The 24,356-nt window shown below is 46.0% G+C and overlaps 2 protein-coding genes across 2 annotated transcripts; one reads left to right on the top strand and one right to left on the bottom strand.

Annotated features, from left to right (window-relative positions):
* Positions 1-3,691: 3,691 nt before the first annotated feature.
* LOC124694410 (AAA-ATPase ASD, mitochondrial-like) lies at positions 3,692-5,116 on the bottom strand. Its single transcript, XM_047227398.1, has one exon. The coding sequence runs from the start codon at positions 5,114-5,116 to the stop codon at positions 3,692-3,694; it is 1,425 nt and encodes a 474-aa protein (XP_047083354.1).
* A 12,882-nt stretch (positions 5,117-17,998) lies between these two features.
* LOC124694813 (transmembrane and coiled-coil domain-containing protein 4-like) lies at positions 17,999-21,975 on the top strand. The gene is made up of 15 exons (XM_047227754.1): positions 17,999-18,402; positions 18,501-18,582; positions 18,772-19,197; positions 19,338-19,503; positions 19,610-19,762; positions 19,960-20,057; positions 20,172-20,263; positions 20,359-20,429; positions 20,507-20,642; positions 20,858-20,917; positions 20,998-21,080; positions 21,155-21,231; positions 21,347-21,417; positions 21,541-21,598; positions 21,669-21,975. The coding sequence occupies exons 1-15, from the start codon at positions 18,155-18,157 to the stop codon at positions 21,807-21,809; spliced, it is 1,962 nt and encodes a 653-aa protein (XP_047083710.1). The 5' UTR covers positions 17,999-18,154; the 3' UTR covers positions 21,810-21,975.
* The last annotated feature ends 2,381 nt before the right edge of the window (positions 21,976-24,356 follow it).

The following is a 24,356-nucleotide window of genomic DNA, read 5'->3' on the forward strand; positions in this document are numbered from 1 at the left end:
CCAGGCGTCTATGTGATCATTCAATTCCCTTAATTCCGGGAGCACAGCCTGTCAACAAAAATCCTTACTGTTAGAATCCTCAACTTAAGAGTGAGATTGAGCGACAGATTGCTGAGATGCTCGAAAGTGGAGTGATTCGGATAAGCACCAGTGCCTTTTCGTCACCAATCATTTTGGTGCGCAAGAAGGATGGATCATGGCGTATTGTCGTGGACTATTGTCACCTCAATGCACTGACAATCAAGAGTAAATACCCGGTGCCGGTGATCGATGAACTGTTGGATGAGCTGTCGGGCGCCAAATGGTTTTCCAAATTAGATTTGCGCGCCGGTTACCATCAGATTCGCATGGCGCCTTGAGAGGATACAAGACGGCCTTCCAAACTCACCATGGTCAATTCCAGTTCACAGTGATGGATTTTGGCTTGACAGTTGCACCGACAACATTCTCGAGTGCCATGAATGATACATTGTCAGATTATCTGCGAAAGTTTGTGTTGGTTTTCTTTGACGATATCCTTATATACAGCAGCAGCTATGAGGATCACTTGGATCACATCTTGTTTGTGTTGCGACGTCTACAGGAGAATCATTGGCAGGTTAAAATGTCCAAATGTGCATTTGCACAAACCAGTATCGCTTATTTGGGACATATCATATCAGCAGAAGGGGTTGCGACTGATGAGACAAAGATTGATAAAGTTAGGGACTGGCCAGTACCAAAGAATGTGAAGGAGCTCCGCAGTTTCCTAGGATTGTCAGGATACTATCACAAGTTTGTGAAACACTATGGAATCTTGGCTAAACCATTGACCAATCTCTTGCGCAAAGGTGTGCTCTACACATGGACATCTGAAACTGAATCAGCTTCCAACAATTGAAGCAATCCCTTATCATTGCACCAATTCTTGCCTTGCCGGATTTTTCTAAGCAGTTTATTGTGGAGACAAATGCATTGGATACAGGCATTGGAGCAGTGTTGCTACAGGATAAACATCCTATTGCTTTCGTCAGTAAAGCTCTGGGTCCAAAAACTCGTGGACTTTCCACTTATGAAAAGGAATATATGGCGATACTGATGGCTATTGATCAATGGCGCTCTTACTTACAGTGTGGTGAATTCAAGATTGTCACAGATCAACGCAGTCTTTCCCACTTGAATGATCAACACCTGCATACACAGTAGCAGCACAAAGCACTCACCAAGATGCTGGGCTTGCACTATACTACTGTGTATCGCAAAGGCACGGAAAACACTGTGGCGGATGCCCTGTCTCGACGACCTCTGACAGAAATTGCAACTACAATGGCCATCTCTACAGTATGTCCTACATGGATTGAGGAAATCACATCGGGATACCAAGCTGACAAGAAAACAGTAGAACTGTTGGCTAAATCACAGTGCATACCGAAGGTATAGAAGGATATATCTTACGTGACGGAGTAATCAGGCAAAAAGGCAGAATCTGGCTAGGTTATAACCCTATGCTACAAGCACGTGTTACTGATGCTTTGCATGCTAGTCCTACTGGTGGACACTCAGGGTTTCCAGTAACCTATCGGCGCATCAAAATTTTGTTCATTTGGCCACGCATGAAGCAGTTCGTCAAGAAAATGGTGCAAGAATGCCTTATCTGTCAAAGGGCTAAGCCTGAACGAGTTAAGTACCCATGACTCCTTCAACCTCTCCCCGTTCCTAATTATGCTTGGGAAGTGGTATCCATGGATTTTGTTGAAGGATTTCCCAAATCTGGCCGTTATGATGGTGCGATGGTGGTAGTGGATAAATTCTCAAGGTTTGCTCATTTCATACCAATTTCTCATCCATACACAGCTGTCAGTATTGCTCGTTTGTTCATGGGCAATGTGTTCAAGTTGCACAGCATGCCACTCTCCATTGTTTCTGATAGAGACCGCATTTTCACTAGTGATTTTTGGACTGAACTCTTCCGATTAGCTGGAACAAAATTGTGCCTCAGTTTGTCTTACCATCCATAGACTGATGGTGCTACTGAACGCGTCAACCAGTCCTTGGAAGCATATTTACGCTGTTTCGCCCAGACATGTCCACGATAATGGGCACAGTGGTTGCCGCTAGCAGAGTACTGGTACAACACCAACTGGTATTCAGCGTTCAAGAAATCTCCATTTGAGGTTTTATACAATCATCCTCCTCGCCACTTTGGTATCATGCCTACCGATGCTTGCCCAGTACATGATCTAGTACATGATTTGAAAGAGTGGCTCGATGAACGCACTAATATACAGGATATTCTGCGGCAACAACTGATCAGAGTTCAACATAAGATGAAGAGTGCAGCTGACAAGAAGCGAATTTTTAGAGAGTTTGCGGCGGATGATATGGTCTTTCTGAAATTGCAGCCATATATTCAGAATTCAGTGGCAGTTCGTTCCAACCAGAAACTGGCGTACAAGTACTATGGCCCTTACAGAGTGGTACCTCGCGTTGGCAAAGTGGCATATCGTCTGGACCTGCCTGAAACTAGCAAAATCCATCCAGTCATCCACGTCTCCCAGCTCAAAAAGGTGGTGGGCAACCACATCCAAGTACAGACTGACTTGCCTGTTGCCGATCCAGCTATACAGGTGCCAATTCGTTTACTTCAACGACGGATGGTTCGCAAAGGGGCATCTACAGTTTCTCAAGTGCTGGTGCAATGGAGTGATTTACCAGGGTCGTTGGCTACATGGGAGGACGCTGAAGCTCTTCGTCAGCACTTCCCACGAGCATCCGCTTGGGGACAAGCGGAACCTCAAGAGGAGGGGGTTGTCAGTGACCCCATCCAAGGCCCAACAGCTACTCAAGGCCCACGACGCCAGAGCAACCGAGCACGGAAGATACCGGTCCGCTACCGCGACTAAGAGAAGGCCTCCTACTTCCTTGCATGTATAAAGGGAAGGAAGGAGTATCCTGGAAGCTAGGCTCGTAGAAGGCGGCTCTGCCGTTCCTTTGTAATCGCTCTTGTTTTCGAATTCGAGACTCTCTCGTAGATACTTCGTGAAATCTGTATACAAACTATATGTTGTGAGTGTTGATCTAAGCTGAGTGCTAACAAAAGTATGCAGCATTGCTATTAAGTAAAATAACATGAAATTGGGAACCGGCCTAGAGACCTCCAATGTGAAAGGCCTAACAATAGGCTCATAAAAAAAAGTGAACTAACTCCGCCAGAAATTTTGGTTTGTGCCCTTTCTTGCGTTGCTTCGTATATAACCCACTAATACCCATTTAAAATTGTACACTTTGGATGAGAGATGGAGTTTAACACAGTGATCACTAACATTTTGGACTAGAACTGAAAATGAATTGATGACGACTAGAAATCCCCATGATCTCCCATGAAACCTTTATTCTTTTCACTGCATGTATGATGTTAAAGTAGTAAACATAGTGAGAGTGCAGATTTTTGGAGCACGGACGACATGGAGCTCCTTCTTTGAATGGTTAAAAGACGGTGTTTTGAAGTTTCAAAAAATCGGAGGAAAAATTATAGATGTAGGAAAAAAAAAAAGTGATCTACCAACATGAACAAATTAGAGACGACAATTAATGTTGTTTGTAAGTCAACAATAAGCAATTGAACTCGAGTACTACATAGTAGTCGACAAGTTTATGAAGAAGTCATGAAATAAAATAGATAGTCAACACTGGTCTTTGTCTCCTTGGCTACTTAATTAGCATCCTCATCATCGTGTAGATCCTTGTTCCCTGTAAATACTTTCTCCCTGAGCGCCATAACCAAGTTACCAAGAGAGACGTCCACGTCCTTCTTCTTTGACCTTGGCATCAGGTTCTCCGCTACGTCGGCCGGTGACATATTAACCTCTGCTAGCAGTTGCCGGATCTCGCAAAAGAGATTGTGGTCGGTGACGCCTAGGTAGTTGTAGGCGAGCACCTTGAAGGACTCGAAGCAGCAAAAGGGCATCTCGATGTGCAGGTCCATCCTGCCCCGTCGGATAAGCGCTGGGTCTAGGTTCTCCTTGTAATTTGTTGTGAGCACGATGATACGCTGGCCGCCGCACGCTGACCACAGGCCATCGACGAAGCTGAGCAGTCCAGAGAGTGTCACCCCTTTGTTGTCCTCGTCGTCGTTGCTGCCGTCCGACGTCGTGGTGTCCTTGTCGCGCTTGGCAGTACTCAGATCAACGGAGCTGTCGATGTCCTCGATAACGATGAGGCACTTGTGACTCGTCGTCATGAAGAGCCTCCTCAACTCGCTGTTGGTCTTGATCGTCGAGAGGTCCAGGACGTATACGTCGTATTCGAGCAAGTTGGCAATGGCGGCGATTAGGGTGGACTTGCCGGTACCAGAAGGCCCAGAGAGGAGGTAACCCCGCTTCCACGCCTTGCCGACCGAGGCGTAGTATTCCTTCCCGCGGCGGAACATCTCGAGGTCGTCGAGGATATCCTGCTTCCTGCCCGGGTCCATGGCGAGCGTGGCGAAGGTGGAGGGGTGGTCGAACTTGACGCTGCTCCAGAAGTCGTAGCGGCAGAACCAGTCGCGGCTGGGCTTGTTGGTGTAGAAGCGGCGTCGGCGGTTCCTGGCGTTGACGACGCGGCCCTGGGCTTGGACGTGGCGCAGATACTCGTTCTCGATCAGCGCCCGGTGGCGGCGGTGGAAGGTGAGGCGGTACGCGCGGGACTCCTCCTCGTGCCACCCGTGCTTGGCAATGGCGATGGTGGCGGTGCCGTGCGCGCGCGGCAACTCCTTGATCTTGCGCCACCAGATCCTGGCGCCGTTGAAGTCGTCGACCAGCTCCTCGTAGTCGTCGAAGGCGAGGCTCATGCGGGCGGCGCCGCTGGCGAGGGTGGCGCGGAGGCAGCGGACGCGGCGCGTTCGTGTTTCACGGAGGTATGCCTCGGCGTTGAGGTAGGCGTTGCAGCGCCAGCAGAAGACCTGGTGGCGCTCGTAGATGGAGATTGTGTCGTAGGGGGACAGGGCGTTGTGGATGCGTGTGGCCAGGGCGTCGAGGTAGGTCTTGAGCTGGGCGGGGATGCATTGCCGCGCTATCATCGAGCAGAGGAAGACGAGGCTCGCTAACGACCCCGACCAGCCGTAGCCGTGCCCGTGGCCACCGTCGACATGCGTCTCCATTACTCGATCTAGATCTTCCACTGTTGGCCGTGCATTGGTAGGAACTAGGAACACGAACCGGTTCTTGTTGGCACCAGCCGTGCACAGTAAGGGCAAAGGAAGGACGATCAAAGGATCCCTAACTGGACTCTCTCGCCGGAAAAAAAGAGGAGAGATCTATATAGGAAAGAGAGCTCACTAATTAACTTAGATTGTACAAGACATGAATACCTACGATTCCTTTCTTACACGGATACAAACTCAGCTTGTTGGTTATTTTAAAATCAGCTTCAACATATATCCAAATAACCCATGTATTGGATAATTAGACACAATTTTTATGATTAATTCTAAAATATTAAGCATGACTATAGCAACTACTAACATGTGAAAGTCGAACATACTAGATGCATTGATCAACATGAATAGTAGCAGAGCAAACGGTACAACATCCATCGTTAAACATATTAGATCGCGTGACACGTACCGTTCGGGTCATCGGGTGGAGGTGCAGCAGTAACGTTGTTGATGACTACATTGGTGAAGACGGGTCGAAGAAGACAACATTGAAGACGACGGTAGGCAGCACCGCCCGACTTGGACGGAAGACGACCCGTGGTGTAGAGCTTCAGCAGTCGCGCAGCCCAAAAACCTAATTCATCCTCGCCCGTACAGGATCACAAGGGAGAGCGGTTCCGGAGACATGCTCTCCCATTCGCCGGTGCACACCGGCGGGCGGGATGGAGTAGACTACGGCGGCGGCGCAAGCAGATAGAGGAGGAAAAACCCTAACTCGTGTATCAGATATATTTCTGTGGCTGCCGGGCAAGAGATTATATAGACTCATGAAACCCAAGGCAATGTGGACGTGAGGCCAACGTCGCACCTTCAGAGTCGGTTACAGATAGCCCACAATTCGGGAGCGATCTGAACCGACTAACTACGACGCGTCCGTCTAGGACTCTGTTCGTTTTACTGAACTGCGAAAAGAAAGGAAAGTCTCGACTCAAGGCTCAATCCACTTAACACGAGCGCAGCCCACGCGAGTCGCGACGTGTCGAGTCGAGACGAGCGAGGAGGAGGAGGAGCGCGTGTGTATCACTCCTCTTCTCAGTCACTTACTAGTGGTGAAACAACCCACCTTGTAAGGTGGTCTAAACTTCCTCCCAACTTTCAATGTGGGACTAAACTTCCCACCTCTTGCCACTCCGTAGTGAGCTGCCACCAACTTGGGCTCAAACTCACATAGCCTGACACTATGTGGGCTTTGATATTTATAGGGAAATCTGAATTCTAATATGAGTCACTACATGTGGGCCCACTATTTCAACAATCCACCACCAGATCTCAAATACCCATTTAGAGATTTACCTAAACTCGATGCTTGTTTATATACCAGTGTTTCAGCAGAGACTGTTAAGTTGAACTTCTGCCTAGAACCTTGATGAGCGCAGATTGCACACCGTTGGGGAACACCAAGAGGAAGGTATGATGAGCACAACAGCAAGTTTTTCCTCAGTAAGAAACCAAGGTTTAATCGACCAGTAGGAGAAAGGCGTGACTTCTGAAGGTGTTGTTAGCTGACTAGTGGCAGGGCACACTACCGGCGTCAGCAACAATGTGGAACCTGCACACAACACAACCAAAATATTTTGCCCCAACTTACAGTGAGGTTGTCAATCTCACCGATATTGATAAACACAAAGGATTAAATGTATCGATTGGACGGAGATGTTTGCAAAATTAAAGAGAACAGTGCTTGCGGAAAGTAAACAAAACAGGATTGCAGTGGTTGAATTTAACAGTGTAAAGGAAAGGACCGGGGTCCACATTTCACTAGAGGTGTCTCTCCATAAAGATAAATAACATGCTGGGTGAACAAATTACAGCTGATCAATTGACAGAATATCAACCATACATGACAAGATGATTACTAAGAGATTTGTTTGGGCATTACAACATAATACATAGACCGTAATCTAACTCGTCTATAACGAAATATCCACCTTCTGGTTATCGTCCGAACCCCTTCCAGTATTAAGTTGCAAGCAACAGATAATTGCATTAAGCATTGTTTGTAATGCAAACAATAGAATTACCGTCGGATAAAATATTGTTATTTTCTCCCTAGTAGCAATAACACATCTATAATCTTAGAAGTTATTGTCACTCTCCCAAAAAAAACTAGAGGCATGAACCTACTATCGAGCATAAATACTCTCTCTTGGAGTCACAAGCATCTACTTGGCCAGATTATCTACTAGCAACGGAGAGCATGCAAGATCACAAATAACATATGACATGAATATATAATCGATCTCAACATAGTATACAATACTCCCTCAAAAAAAATTCATCGGATCCCAGCAAACACAACATGTAGCATTACATAAAGATGATATTGATCATGTAGGGCAGCTCACAAGATCTAAACATGAGGCACAAATTGGAGAAGACAACCATCTAGCTACTGCAATGGCCCCGTAGTCCAGGGATGAACTACTCACGCATCACTTCGGAGGCGGACATGGTGATGTAGATGCTTCCGACGATGATTTCCCCCTCCGGCAGAGTGTCGGGAAGAACTTCAGAACCCTCCCGAGATGTGATACGTCTCCAACGTATCGATAATTTCTTATGTTCCATGCCACATTATTGATGATATCTACATGTTTTATGCACACTTTATGTCATATTCGTGCATTTTCTGGAACTAACCTATTAACAAGATGCCGAAGAGCCAGCTTGTTGTTTTCTCGTCGTTTTTGGTTTCAGAAATCCTAGTAAGGAAATATTCTCGGAATTGGACGAAATCAACGCCCAGGGTCCTATTTTGCCACGAAGCTTCCAGAAGACCGAAAGGGATACGAAGTGGGGCGACGAGGCGCCAGAGGGGGGCCCGCGCCGCCCTATGATGTGGGTCCCTCGTCAGCCCTCCGACTCTGCCCTTCCGCCTACTTATAGCCTCCTTCGCGAAACCCCCGATGCGAAAAACCACGATACGGAAAACCTTACTGAGACGCCGCCGCCGCCAATCCCATCTCGGGGGATTCGGAGATCTCCTCCGGCACCTCGCCGGAGAGGGGATTCACCTCCCGGAGGACTCTTCACCGCCATGGTCGCCTCCCGGAGTGATGAGTGAGTAGTTCACCCCTGGACTATGGGTCCATAGCGATAGCTAGATGGTTGTCTTCTCCTCATTGTGCTTCATTGTTGGATCTTGTGAGCTGCCTAACATGATCAAGATCATCTATCTCGTAATGCTATATGTTGTGTTTGTCGGGATCCGATGGATAGAGAATACCATGTTATGTTAATTATCAAGTTATTACCTATGTGTTGTTTATGATCTTGCATGCTCTCCGTTATTAGTAGAGGCTCGGCCAAGTTGATGCTAGTAACTCCAAGAGGGAGTATTTATGCTCGATAGTGGGTTCATGTCTCCGTGAATCTGGGGAGTGACGAAACCCCTAAGGTTATGGATGTGCTCGTTGCCACTAGGGATAAAACATTGATGCTATGTCCGAGGATGTAGTTATTGATTACATTACGCGCAATACTTAATGCAATTGTCTGTTGTTAACAACTTAATACTGGAGGGGGTTCGGATGATAACATGAAGGTGGAATTTTTAGGCATAGATGCAGTTGGATGGCGGTCTATGTACTTTGTCGTAATGCCCAATTAAATCTCACTATACTTATCATGACATGTATGTGCATTGTTATGCCCTCTCTATTTGTCAATTGCCCGACCGTAATTTGTTCACCCAACATGCTTTTATCTTATGGGAGAGACACCTCTAGTGAACTGTGGACCCCGGTCCATTCTTTTATACCGAAATACAAATCTGCCGCAATACTTGTTTTACTCGTTTTCTCTGCAAACAATCATCTTCCACACAATACGGTTAATCCTTTGTTACAGCAAGCCGGTGAGATTGACAACCTCACTCGTTTCGTTGGGGCAAAGTACTTTGGTTGTGTTGTGCAGGTTCCACGTTGGCGCCGGAATCTCCGGTGTTGCGCCGCACTACATCCCGCCGCCATCAACCTTCAACGTGCTTCTTGACTCCTACCGGTTCGATTAAACCTTGGTTTCTAACCGAGGGAAACTTGTCTGCTGTGCGCATCACACCTTCCTCTTGGGGTTCCCAACGGACGTGTCAATTACACGCATCAAGCAAATTTCCGGCGCCGTTGTCGGGAGATCAAGACACGCTGCAAGGGGAGTCTCCACTTCTCAATCTCTTTACTTTGTTTTTGTCTTGCTTTATTTTATTTACTACTTTGTTTGCTGCATTATATCAAAACACAAAAAAATTAGTTGCTAGCTTTACTTTATTTACTGTCTTGCACTCTATATCAAAAACACAAAAAAATTAGTTACTTGCATTTACTTTATCTAGTTTGCTTTATTTACTACTGCTAAAATGGCCACCCCTGAAAATACTAAGTTGTGTGACTTCACTAGCACAAATAATAATGATTTCTTATGCACACCTATTACTCCACCTCGCTACTACAGCAGAATTCTTTGAAATTAAACCTCGCTTTATCGAATCTTGTTATGCGAGAGCAATTTTCTGGTGTTAGTTCTGATGATGCTGCTGCCCATCTTAATAATTTTGTTGAACTATGTGAAATGCAAAAGTATAAGGATGTAGATGGTGACATTATTAAATTAAAATTGTTTCCTTTCTCATTAAGAGGAAGAGCTAAAGATTGGTTGCTATCTCTGCCTAAGAATAGTATTGATTCCTCGGACTAAATGCAAGGATGCTTTTATTGGTAGATATTATCCCCCCGCTAAAATTATATCTTTGAGGAGTAGCATAATGAATTTTAAACAATTGGATAATGAACATGTTGCTCAAGCTTGGGAAAGAATGAAATCTTTGGTTAAAAATTTCCCAACCCATGGACCGACTACTTGGATGATCATCCAAACCTTCTATGCAGGACTAAATTTTTCTTCGCGGAATTTATTGGATTCAGCTGCTGGAGGTACCTTTATGTCCATCACTCTTGGTGAAGCAACAAAGCTCCTTGATAATATGATGGTTAATTACTCTGAATGGCACACGGAAAGAGCTCCACAAGGTAAGAAGGTAAATTCTGTTGAAGAATCCTCTTCCTTGAATGATAAGGTTGATGCTATTATGTCTATGCTTGTGAATGATAGGATTAATGTTGATCCTAATAATGTTCCGTTAGCTTCATTGGTTGCCCAAGAAGAACATGTTGATGTGAACTTCATTAAAAATAATAATGTCAACAACAATGCTTATCGGAACAATTCTAGTAATAACTATAGGCCATATCCTTATAATAATGGTAACGGTTATGCTAATTCTTATGGGAATTCTTACAACAATAATAGGAATACACCCCCTGGACTTGAAGCTATGCTTAAAGAATTTATTAGTACACAAACTGCTTTTAACAAATCAGTTGAGGAAAAGCTCAATAAAATTGATATTCTCGCTTCTAAGGTTGATAGTCTTGCCTCTGATGTTGATCTTTTGAAATCGAAAGTTATGCCTAATAGGGATATTGAAAATAAAATTGTTACTACAGCAAATGCCATCCAAGTTAGAATTAACGAGAGTATAAGATTAATGGCTGAACTGCGTGCTAGGTGGGATAGAGAAGAAAATGAAAAACTAGCTAAAGAGAAAAATGTAGCTAAAGTTTGGACTATTACCACCACTAGCAATGCTAATGATTCACATGTTGCTGCACCTCCTACTATCAATAATACAATAATTGGTGTTGGCAATGTTTCTACTCCTAGTGCAAAGCACGCAAAATTAACCGAAACTGCTAAAACTGTAGAAACTGCCTGTGATAAAACTGCTGAAATTTTTTCCAACCTTGGGAATGATAATCCCATTGCTTTAGATTGTAATGATTTAGATTTTGATGATTGCCACATCTCTGAAGTTATAAAGTTCTTACAAAAACTTGCTAAGAGTCCCAATGCTAGCGCTGTAAACTTGGCTTTCACAAAACATATTACAAATGCTCTCATAAAAGCTAGAGAAGAGAAACTAAAACTTGAAACTTCTATTCCTAGAAAGCTAGAGGATGGTTGGGAGCCCATCATTAAAATGAGGGTCAAAGATTTTGATTGTAATGCTTTATGTGATCTTGGTGCAAGTATTTCTGTTATGCCTAAGAAAGTCTATGATATGCTAGACTTGCCACCATTGAAAAACTCGTTATTTGGATGTTAATCTCGCCGATAATGCTAAAAAGAAACCTTTGGGGAAAGTTGATGATGTTCATATTATGGTTAACAATAACCTTGTCCCCGTTGATTTTGTTGTCTTGGATATTGAATGCAATGCATCTTGCCCCATTATATTGGGAAGACCTTTTCTTCGAACCGTTGGTGCTACTATTGATATGAAGGAAGGTAATATTAAATATCAATTTCCTCTCAAGAAAGGTATGGAACACTTCCCTAGAAAGAGAATGAAGTTACCTTATGATTCTATTATTAGAACAAATTATGATGTTGATGCTTCATCTTTTGATGTTACTTGATATATATTTTCTGCGCCTAGCTGAAAGGCGTTAAAGAAAAGCGCTTATGGGAGACAACCCATGTTTTTACTACAGTATTTTTGTTTTATATTTGAGTCTTGGAAGTTGTTTACTACTGTAGCAACCTCTTCTTATCTTAGTTTTATGTTTTGTTGTGCCAAGTAAAGTCTTTGATAGTAAAGTAAATACTAGATTTGGATTACTGCGCAGAAACAGATTTCTTTGTTGTCACGAATCTGGGTCTAATTCTCTGTAGGTAACTCATAAAATTAAGCCAATTTATGTGAGTGATCCTAAGATATGTACGCAACTTTCATTCAATTTGGGCATTTTCATTTGAGCAAGTCTGGTGCCCTAATAAAATCCATCTTTACGGACTGTTCTGTTTTGACAGATTCTGCCTTTTATTTCGCATTGCCTCTTTTGCTATGTTAGATGAATTTCTTTGATCCATTAATGTCCAGTAGCTTTATGCAATGTCCAGAAGTGTTAAGAATGATTGTGTCACCTCTGAACATGTTAATTTTTATTGTGCACTAACCCTCTAATGAGTTGTTTCGAGTTTGGTGTGGAGGAAGTTTTCAAGGATCAAGAGAGGAGTATGATACAATATGATCAAGGAGAGTGAAAGCTCTAAGCTTGGGGATGCCCCGGTGGTTCACCCCTGCAAATTCTAAGAAGACTCAAGCGTCTAAGCTTGGGGATGCCCAAGGCATCCCCTTCTTCATCGACAACATTATCAGGTTCCTCTCCTGAAATATTTTTATTCCGTCACATCTTATGCACTTTGCTTGGAGCGTCGGTTTGTTTTTGTTTTTGTTTTGTTTGAATAAAATGGATCCTAGCATTCACTTTGTGGGAGAGAGACACGCTCCGCTGTAGCATATGGACAAGTATGTCCTTAGGCTCTACTCATAGTATTCATGGCGAAGTTTCTTCTTCGTTAAATTGTTATATGGTTGGAATTGGAAAATACTACATGTAGTAACTCTAAAATGTCTTGGATAATTTGATACTTGGCAATTGTTGTGCTCATGTTTAAGCTCTTGCATCATATACTTTGCACCCATTAATGAAGAAACACTTAGAGCTTGCTAATTTGGTTTGCATATTTGGTTTCTCTAGAGTCTAGATAATATCTAGTATTGAGTTTTGAACAACAAGGAAGACGGTGTAGAGTCTTATAATGTTTATAATATGTCTTTTATGTGAGTTTTGCTGTACCGTTCATCCTTGTGTTTGTTTCAAATAACCTTGCTAGCCTAAACCTTGTATCGAGAGGGAATACTTCTCATGCATCCAAAATACTTGAGCCAACCACTATGCCATTTGTGTCCACCATACCTACCTACTACATGGTATTTATCCGCCATTCCAAAGTAAATTGCTTGAGTGCTACCTTTAAAATTCCATCATTCACCTTTGCAATATATAGCTCATGGGACAAATAGCTTAAAAACTATTGTGGTATTGAATATGTACTTATGCATTTTATCTCTTATTAAGTTGCTTGTTGTGCGATAACCATGCTTCTGGGGACGCCATCAACTATTCTTTGTTGAATATCATGTGAGTTGCTATGCATGTCCGTCTTGTCTGAAGTAAGAGAGATCTACCACTTTTATGGTTGGAGCATGCATATTGTTAGAGAAAGAGCATTGGGCCGTTAACTAAAGCCATGATTCATGGTGGAAGTTTCAGTTTTGGACACATATCCTCAATCTCATATGAGAATAATAATTGTTGCCACATGCTTATGCATTAAAGAGGAGTCCATTATCTGTTGTCCATGTTGTCCCGGTATGGATGTCTAAGTTGAGAATAATCAAAAGCGAGAAATCCAAAATGCGAGCTTTCTCCTTAGACCTTTGTACAGGCGGCATGGAGGTACCCCATTGTGACACTTGGTTAAAACATGTGCATTGTGATGATCCGTAGTCCAAGCTAATTAGGACAAGGTGCGGGCACTATTAGTATACTATGCATGAGGCTTGCAACTTGTAATATATAATTTACATAACTCATATGCTTTATTACTACCGTTGACAAAATTGTTTCATGTTTTCAAAATAAAAGCTCTAGCACAAATATAGCAATCGATGCTTTCCTCTTTGAAGGACCATTCTTTTTACTTTTATGTTGAGTCAGCTTCACCTATCTCTCTCCACCTCAAGAAGCAAACACTTGTGTGAACTCGTGCATTGATTCTTACATACTTGCATATTGCACTTGTTATATTACTCTATGTTGACAATTATCTATGAGATATACATGTTACAAGTTGAAAGCAACCGCTGAAACTTAATCTTCCTTTGTGTTGCTTCAATACCTTTACTTTAATTTATTGCTTTATGAGTTAACTCTTATGCAAGACTTATTGATGCTTGTCTTGAAGTACTATTCATGAAAAGTCTTTGCTTTATGATTCACTTGTTTACTCATGTCATTACCATTGTCTTGATCGCTGCATTCATTACATATGTTTACAAATAGTATGATCAAGGTTATGATGGCATGTCACTTCGAAATTATCTTTGTTATCGTTTTACTCGCTCGGGACGAGCGTAACTAAGCTTGGGGATGCCGATACGTCTCCAACGTATCGATAATTTCTTATGTTCCATGCCACATTATTGATGATATCTACATGTTTTATGCACACTTTATGTCATATTCGTGCATTTTCTCGGAACTAACCTATTAACAAGATGCCGAAGAGCCAGTTGTCGTTGTTCTCGCCGTTTTTGGTTTCGAAATCCTAGTAACGAAATATTCTCGGAATTGGACGAAATCAACGCCCGTGGTCCTATTTTTCCACGAAGCTTCCGAAGACCGAAAGGGATACGAAGTGGGGCGACGAGGCGCCGCCACCATAGGGCCGCGCGGCCAGAGGGGGGCCCGCGCCGCCCTATGGTGTGGGTCCCTCGTCAGCCCTCCGACTCTGCCCTTCCGCCTACTTATAGCCTCCTTCGCGAAACCCCCGATGCGAAAAACCACGATACGGAAAATCTTACTGAGACGCCGCCGCCGCCAATCCCATCTCGGGGGATTCTGGAGATCTCCTCCGGCACCCTGCCGGAGAGGGGATTCATCTCCCGGAGGACTCTTCACCGCCATGGTCGCCTCCGGAGTGATGAGTGAGTAGTTCACCCCTGGACTATGAGTCCATAGCAGTAGCTAGATGGTTGTCTTCTCCTTACTGTGCTTCATTGTTGGATCTTGTGAGCTGCCTAACATGATCAAGATCATCTATCTGTAATGCTATATGTTGTGTTTGTCGGGATCCGATGGATAGAGAATACCATGTTATGTTAATTATCAAGTTATTACCTATGTGTTGTTTATGATCTTGCATGCTCTCCGTTATTAGTAGAGGCTCTGGCCAAGTTGATGCTAGTAACTCCAAGAGGGAGTATTTATGCTCGATAGTGGGTTCATGTCTCCGTGAACTGCGGGAGTGACGAAACCCCTAAGGTTATGGATGTGTCGTTGCCACTAGGGATAAAACATTGATGCTATGTCCGAGGATGTAGTTATTGATTACATTACGCGCAATACTTAATGCAATTGTCCGTTGTTAGCAACTTAATACCGGATGGGTTCGGATGATAACCTCGAAGGTGGACTTTTTAGGCATAGATGCAGCTTGGATGGCGGTCTATGTACTTTGTCGTAATGCCCAATTAAATCTCACCGTACTTATCATGACATGTATGTGCATTGTTATGCCCTCTCTATTTGTCAATTGCCCGACCGTAATTTGTTCACCCAACATGCTTTTATCTTATGGGAGAGACACCTCTAGTGAACTGTGGACCCCGGTCCATTCTTTTATACTCGAAATACAAATCTGCTCCAATACTTGTTTTACCGTTTTCTCTCGCAAACAATCATCTTCCACACAATACGGTTAATCCTTTGTTACAGACAAGTCAGTGAGATTGACAACCTCACTGTTTCGTTGGGGCAAAGTACTTTGGTTGTGTTGTGCAGGTTCCACGTTGGCGCCGGAATCTCCGGTGTTGCGCCGCACTACATCCCGCCGCCATCAACCTTCAACGTGCTTCTTGACTCCTACTGGTTCGATTAAACCTTGGTTTCTAACTGAGGGAAACTTGCCGCTGTGCGCATCACACCTTCCTCTTGGGGTTCCCAACGGACGTGTCAATTACACGCATCAAGATGGGTTTTGCAGTGGCGGCCGCGGCGGAACTTTTCGTGGATGGAGAATCTGGTCTCTGGTGTTTTCCCAAAATCTCGTGAATAAATAGGCGGAAGGGCGAGGTCGGTGGAGCCCTAGGGGGGCCACACCACCCCTTGGCGCGGCCAGGGCTTGGGCCGCGCCTAGGGTTGGCCTGGCCACCCCTGGTGCTTCTTCGTTCCCCCTTCGGTCTCTGTCTTCATTACGGAGAAATATTGACTTCGGCTTTTGTCCCGTCCAATTCTGAGAATGTTTCCTGTACAACTTTTATGAAACCAAAAACAGCAAAAAAACAGGAACTGCCACTATGGCATCTTATCAATAGGTTAGTGCCATAAAATGTATAAAAGTGTAACGAAGTATATGTAAAACATAATGGAATTGGTGTAAAACAAGCATGGAGCATAAAAAATTATAAATATGTTTCAGACTTATCAAACCTGAAGCTACATTCATTCACACTTGAACAATGGACTAAGCCTTGAATTGCAAATTTTACGTGAATGGGTTTCACTCGAAGTCATAACCACTACATGGCTTCATGTAGCCTATCCCATGGGTGAGACTTCGAGTTTGGCGTGACTATCCACCATGGCATGAGTTGGGATAGGCTACGCCTGACCCAGAGGTTCGCCTCGATCGTCGATGGGCAAGAGCCCCACCGTTTCCTCCTATGTGTGTTCGGTGGCGCGACCGACATGTGGCCCGTGGAGGTGATGTTCGACGGCGAGGGCAAGATGTTCCTCCATAATGGCTGGAGGCGCTTCGCCCGCTCGCAAGCCATCGATGTCGGGCACTTCGTCGTCTTCAAGTACGACGACCACGACGACTTCAGCGTCAAGGTCTTCGACGATTCCATGTGTCGCCGCCACTACCACTCCGACGAGGACGACTAGACGACGCCAAGACGAAGAGTATACAGTTTCAACTATGTTTTTATTATGTTTTTTTACTTAAGTTTCTATTTGCTTCAAGCAAATCTGCTAATATGTATGCAACAATGGAGATATGAAATGCAAGATGATTTGGTCAACACGCGTTGTCCGGACCGGCGGACCGTGCGACGCATCCAGTCTACGGATCAACCTAAACGAATAGAAACATGTAGTTTGGGTCAGGCTGTTGAAGATACCTAAGAGCATCTCTAACAGAGCCCGTAAATCACGCCGAAACCGTTTTTTTTTTGGTGGATTTACGGGTTCAGGTCGAAAGTGACGCAGAACAGAGACTGAATTCGATGCGGCCCGAAAAACTTGTTCAGATGCCCAAAAAGTTTCACACTCAACCTCTATTAATACAGACCGAAAGACGGTTTACATGCTCAAAACTGAACGGATTTCTCACCGCTCCTCCAGCACCGTCGTCCGTACAATCGCCTCCAGCCGCTGATTTCTGGCTGCTTTGCTAAAATTATGCACCACCGGTCAAACATCCTGTGAGTCTGCTCCAATTCCAACCATGCTTATGTCAATTCCCGGCGAATCTTCTCGATATAGACTAATTCCGGTGAGCGGCGGCACGGTGCACGCAAGCAGCACAGCGAATGCGTACACGTGCAGATTCTGGCGAGTGGCGCGACGCACCTAAGGTAGTCTTAGATGGGAGCTAGCTAGCTCTAACTATTTGGTGCTAATCATCTCCCACTTGATTCACAAATATCCAATTGATTTCATATCTAGCTAGCTAGCTTTTTTTTTTTTTTTTGAGCCTATCTAGCTAGCTAGCTGGATGGTGCTACTATTCCGATTAAGCTTGCTAGCTAGATGGCGGGTGCTGGGACATGGGCTGTGGGCTCTTGTGCGTGGGAGGCCCAGCCAGGGGCGCGGGTGGCGGCCGCGCGGGGAGACCTAGGCAACAATGTGGATAGTTCTCGTGAAGAAGACGATGACTTTCCGAATATTTCGTTTCAGTTTTAATTTACAGTGTCTGCACCAGCCAATTTTTAACCCGTAAACATGTTTTTAAAGCACTGAATTTGAGTTTTTCGATTTGCACTTTTACAGAAGCTCCTAGACATGCTGTAGTGTATCATTTTCATGCGAAGCTGAAGTAGTAGCAGCTTTTAACGGCAAAAGGGTCCGTGCCGTGTCAGGTCGACCGAAGTTGAAACCTCCCCGAAATTTGACCGGCGCAAACATATAAAACCCCACCGGCGCGGCGGCGCCGGCCACGCGACGCGACGCGAAGGCGACCAGCCCAAGGTCCGCATCACCTTCTTCCTCGGAGCGGACGCCACCCTCCCCTCCAGACCCCAGCGAGCTACCAACTCCTGCACGCGAGCTACTCCCGCCGCACCCCACCCCACCCATGGCGGCGGCGCTGCTGACGCCGACGCAGCGGTACGCGGCGGGGGCCCTGCTGGCGCTCGCGCTCCGCCAGGCGCAGATCCACCAGTCGGTCCTCCTCGGCGCCCCTTCCCCCGCCGCAGACGACGAGCGCGCCAGCAGCGCCAGCGGCGGGAGCAGCGGCAGCTCCGGAGGCAGCGGGGAGGACGCCGCCGACGATGCGGGGCTCTGGACGCACGACTCCCGCGGCCTCCTCCGCCCCGTCTTCAGGTTCGCCAGCCCCCCACATTAATTTGACTGCAGTTGTCAATTCTGACACGAACGCTTCCGTTTCACCTACTCGTGGTTTGGGGATCGCCGTCTGCCAGGTTCCTGGAGATCAACCCCGCGGCGTGGGCGGGGCTGGAGGAGACGGCGGCGTCGCCGGAGGCCAAGCACCACATCGGCGCGGTACGAGTCACCACCCTCCCACCGGCTTCCATCCTATCCTGTGCTCGCCCCCTCGGTTCGATTTACATTTCAGCCAGTGGGCTCATTTGGCGATTCCACGCTGTGGGATTTGGGATTAAGCTCTGAACACATAGCTCTGTTTATCCCCAATTGTGCTTCTCAGCATCTCATTTCACTTCCATTTTGTAGTTCCTAAGGATGATCTTCGAAGAAGACGTCGAGAGCTCTTCGGACAGATCCGACCAGGAGCACGCGTTGGCCAAAGGAGTCGACGTGATGGCGATGAGTTTGAGAAGTGATCATGTAGAGGAGGAATCAACCAAAGAGGGTGACCAAGGTCCCTCTACTAGTTCCGGTACGGCCGAATCCCCGGCGGGAGGCTCTCCCGAGGACTTGCTGGGAGTCGATAAGCTGTCCCTGGACGACGTTCCTGCCACCGATCACCGGAAGATGTCGTTGCTGTTTGTGCTTCTCTCTGCTTGTGTGGCTGATAAACCCGTGTCGCAAGAGGAAGAGGACAGGAAGTCATCTCGCTTCAGGAAGGGCTACGACGCTCGGCATCGGGTCGCTCTTCGGTTACTGGCAACATGGCTTGATGTCAAGTGGATCAAAATGGTTTGTACAATCTGTTCTTTCAAAATGCAGGCATGCAGCAGAGTTTCACGAAACTGCATTCTGAGATCATCAAACATAGTTTTGTGTCTTCAGGCTGTGTTACATAGTTTTGTGATCGGCCATTCTGGTATATATTGTAGGAAGCCATCGAGGTAATGGTTGCGTGCTCTGCTATGGCAGCAGCAAAAGAGCAAGAACAGTCGGGAGAAAACGCGTCGCCCAAAAGCAAATGGGCGAAATGGAAGCGTGGAGGAATCATTGGTGCAGCTGCGTTGACTGGGGGAGCATTACTGGCTATTACTGGGGGTAGGAAAGAGTTATATGGAAATTATGTTGGCACACTAAAAATCTTGAGTAGTTTCTGTTGCACACACTACTCCAGATGGCTCATATTCTCTATTGTACATAACAGGTTTAGCTGCTCCAGCAATTGCTGCTGGATTTGGTGCTCTTGCTCCAACGCTCGGCACACTGATGCCTGTTATAGGAGCTAGTGGATTTGCTGCTATGGCTACTGCTGCTGGATCTGTTGCTGGCTCTGTGGCAGTGGCTGCATCATTTGGGGGTACGTCTAAATGTCCTGTCCGCACCCTTGTGGTGATGTTATTTTTTGAGCCTTTTCTTGGTCATGCTAAACTGTTATCATGCTATGCCACGTAAAGTTTCACTTGTTCACGAGAGATGGAATGGATCAACAAGAATAATTGTGTGGAAATATTCTACTTAGTTACTTATAACTTTGGAATGATCTTTGTAAATCAGCTGCTGGAGCTGGCTTGACGGGCACCAAAATGGCCAGAAGGATTGGGAGTGTAAAAGAGTTTGAGTTCAAACCGATTGGTGAAAACCATAATCAGGGTGTGAGTTCTTCATCTCTTTGTGATGTCACAGCAAATTCCATGTCACTAGAATGCCACCAATCCTTTTAGTAATCAATCTGATTTGGTCTCTGTAAATGTCATTCACCCTTTCAGCGTCTTGCGGTTGGCATCTTGGTTTCTGGATTTGCTTTTGACGAGGAGGACTACATTAGGCCTTGGGAAGGATGGAAGGATAACCTAGAAAGGTCTAAAATGTTTTTTGACTACTTTTCCAGACCATAACTGCAGTCTTCCATCCACATGCTTAAAAGCTAAATACAGTATGGACTAACGAATGCAGGTATATTCTTCAATGGGAGTCTAAGCATATAATTGCAGTGAGTACAGCAATACAAGATTGGTTAACATCAAGTAATATTTGCAGATTCGTACATCTTGTTTGCACGGTTGCAAATTACTTTAGTTAACATGTATATTTGTTGGTGCAGGACTTGCTCTGGAATTAATGAAGCAAGGAGCGATGAGAACAGTTTTAAGTGGCTTTCTTGCAGCATTTGCATGGCCCGCTACTCTGCTTGCAGCTACGGATTTTATTGATAGCAAATGGTCCGTTGCTATAGACAGGTACCTGCAAACTCCAGTAGTATCCATTGCGTGCAATGCCCACCGATTTTGCAGTAGTACTGCTTATTTTTTCTTGATTTGTATTGTGAGAATGTGTATTTAAATCTATGATGTTATATCACATTATTATACATACACACTCAACATATAGGTTGCAGCGCTTTTTGTTCATCAAAGCAATTTGTTAACTTAATTAATCTATTGTGGTCTTTCAGATCAGATAAGGCAGGAAAAATGCTTGCTGAAGTTCTTATGAAGGGATCGCAAGGGAACAGGTAATTCCACCTGTAACTCATTTATTTAGTGCACTTAGTTTCTCTGATTATATTTCCTGCTGATACTAATAACCTCCCAGGCCTGTCACCCTTGTTGGGTTTTCACTAGGGGCGCGTGTCATATTCAAATGTTTGCAGGAGCTTGCTTTATCAAGTGATAATGGTATGTTTTGTGTGACTATCTCCTTTATCTTTATAGTTCGCTGCAGCTTTACTCACTCGTTTTCGTGGAAACAGAAGGACTCGTCGAGAGGGTTGTACTCCTAGGTGCACCAGTTTCCGTGAAAGGCGAGCAGTGGGAGCCTGCTAGGAAGGTACCATCCTGTGAACAGAAACATCATGACATGAAGCTGCATGCGTGCCACATTCAAGCATCTTAAACTTGCCACGCTGTTTGCATGACATTGATGTGCCCCTACCTCACTGCAGATGGTTGCTGGAAGATTTGTGAATGTGTACTCCAAAGATGACTGGATTCTCGGTGTCACTTTTCGTGCAAGGTATAAAACAGTGTTCTTTTTCTTATAATTTATACTCCCTCGCAGAGGTTTTAGACTTGATGATCATCACTGGAACATTTAGGGTCGCCATCTTTTCTATGACTTACTAATTCACCCATGCAGTCTACTCACCCAAGGATTGGCTGGAATACAGGCGGTTGATGTTCCTGGTGTCGAAAATGTAACCTTCTTGATCACCGACACTTTAGGTTCAGCAGTCTCGTACATAACTTTTTGTACATTTTTTGCAGGTTGATGTTACTGAGCTTGTTGATGGCCATTCCTCTTACCTGTCGGCCGCGCAACGGATCCTGGAGCATCTCGAACTGAACACCTACTATCCTGTTTTTATCCCTCTACCAGCGGTTAGCAAGCAACAGATAGTTGCCTAGAAAAAGATGTCAGTTGTACTTGGAGGATCGAGAAGAAAGAACTGTGTATATTCTGTATATAGAAGACCTTACGAGCCTTTGACCTTTATTGCATGCAAGTGCTTAGGCGACGAACTTGTCAGTCTGGTGCTATTGTGTGCACTTATGTTCAGTTGCTCCGTGATTATGTCTCTTGCATCCTGCATCAGCTTTTTACCCCTAAGGTCTTGTTCGTTTTGATGGGATTGAATCCAGCTTTGGATCTAATCCAGCCTTGGATTGGGTTGATCCAGTCCTTCCACCCAAGCCCCACGGAACCTTGTCAATCCCTCCTCCACATTCCCACGTATATTTTAGTCATTCGCTTAAGAGCATCTCCAACAGGCGCGGCAGAATGCACGATAAAAAAAACCGCCAGTTTGGCGTGCGTGGGCGCCCCGCGCGAAGCTCCAGCAGATGAGCGAAAAAGGGGCGCGCGCTATTTTTTTTGCTGCTTTTGCGCTATCCCGCGCGGGAAAATTGCCGCTTTGGTTGGCGCACGCGCTATAAACGCAACGCGGGCGCGACGCCAAGTCCGGAAGTTTTATTCTCCCCCCGCGTCTCGCTCCGCCTCCGCCTCCCTCCTCTCGCCGCTCTGCCTCCCACGTCGCGCCCGTGCTGCCGCTCCGCCCCCGCGACAGCATGCCTCCGCGCCGCCGCTCCGCCTCCGGCTACATCGGCGTTCGGTTGCGGCCAAGCGGCCGCTTCGACACCGAGATCCGCTCCGGCGAGGAGCGCATCCGCCTCGGGACCTTCGACACTGCGCACGAGGCGGCGCGCGCCTACGACGCTGTCGCCTGGCGGCTCGGCCGCTCCCGCCGCCATATGAACTTCCACGACGTGTGGACGCGGGAGCAGGCGGAGCAACTCGCGCCGCCGTCGCCGACCATCACGCGCGAGCAGCAACGGCGCGCCCGCGAGCTCGAGCAGCGCCTCCGCATTGCGGAGCAGGACGAGCGTCTCCGCCTCGAGTGGGCGCGGCAGATCCTGGAGGACGTCGCCGCGATGGAGGCGTCGCGCCGGGCGGAGTTGGCGGCGAGGAAGGTGGAGAGGGCGGAGAAGGCGGTGAGGAGGGCGAAGAGGGTGGAGGAGAAGAAAAACGGCGCCGAGCCATCGACGATCATCCCCTCCTCCTCCTCCTCCTCCTTCGAGTGGACTACTACGCCGGTGTTCGACACTACTCCGAGCAGCCACTCGTCGGACTTGGACTGGGACTGGGAGTAGACTTAGTGTAGTTTAAATAAAATGTCGCTGTAATGTCAAACTTTTAATATATTTCGTAATTTTTCTTGTTTGATTTATATTTCGAACAAAAACGATCAAACTAGCCATAATGGAGCGTCCAGCGGAGGATCACTTTTAGCGCCCGAACACGCGCCGCAAAATACCGCATCCGGCGGGGCAACTTTCAGCGGTGCGCGCGCTATCAGTTTACAGCGCGGTCGAAATGAATTTTAGCGCGCTGATTTTTTGTGCGGCTGTTGGAGATGCTCTAAGCCAGGATACAAGTTTGATTCAGCCGTGCTCGCTCCTTCGCTTTGCATCGGTGGAGATAATTTTTTTCCAGACCAAGTTAGTGTAAGATGCACGGGATTTGCTGGGCTAAAATTGCCTGGGAGTAAACCAAGATCGGCCTTAATCCACACCAATCCCTGCTCCTGGGGGATTAAACGAACGAGCCCTAACAGTTGAGCATTATGCTCCCAAGTCCCAACCAAAGCTAAGAGGATAACAGTTAGGAATACATCTAGGAGTGTCACATTGACATTTTCCCTGTATCAACCATAACTCTTTGAATAGAATTTTCATCATAATCACCTGCCTAATTTCGCCCATCTTTCACGACGTTTTCTTGCGCGCAGCATATTAGGTATCTCACTGGTTATCACACTTAATGAGAAATACGTTTGGCAGCTAGGGGCAAACCGCGGCCCCATCCTGCTCGAGCCTATGGGTTCAAGAGCCTGGGCGCCAAACATAGTAGCAGACCTATCCCGACTTTGTGAAGGTTGTCTAGAGCATCTCTAGCTCCCATCTGGCCGAAACTCGGAAAATAACCGTCAATATAGTATCGGGCCGAAAAAATGTCCCAAGCATATACAAGAAAAACGTGGGATCCAAAAAAAAAAAAGAAGCAAACTCCCACCAGCTCGCGAAAAGCTGCATATACTGAATTTTGGGTAGAGCGATTCACTTCGCTGCATACTTCCTCCTCTTTGCCGCCCACGATGCTGCACCAGAGCGGAAGAGATAGTGCCTGCTGGTGCTTCCTCCACTCCGCAGCCTGGGTGCGGCAGAAGTCAAAGGCGCGGGGGGGGGCTTGCGACTCCTCTACCTGGTTCCATCGTCGAGCAATTTCTGCTTTCTCGGATCTGTGTTGCGCGAAACTTTCAATAAACCACCCGAGTTTCGTTCGTGCAGTTCGCGCGGTGGGTCGGCATCGTTGGTGAACATGGTAGAGTCGAGCGGTGTAGATATCGAAAGTTACCCACTACCCATCATTTACTAAGTGTATGAAGCCGGAAGGGA

Source organism: Lolium rigidum, chromosome 3 (assembly GCF_022539505.1).
Source record: "Lolium rigidum isolate FL_2022 chromosome 3, APGP_CSIRO_Lrig_0.1, whole genome shotgun sequence".
NCBI lineage: Eukaryota > Viridiplantae > Streptophyta > Magnoliopsida > Poales > Poaceae > Lolium > Lolium rigidum.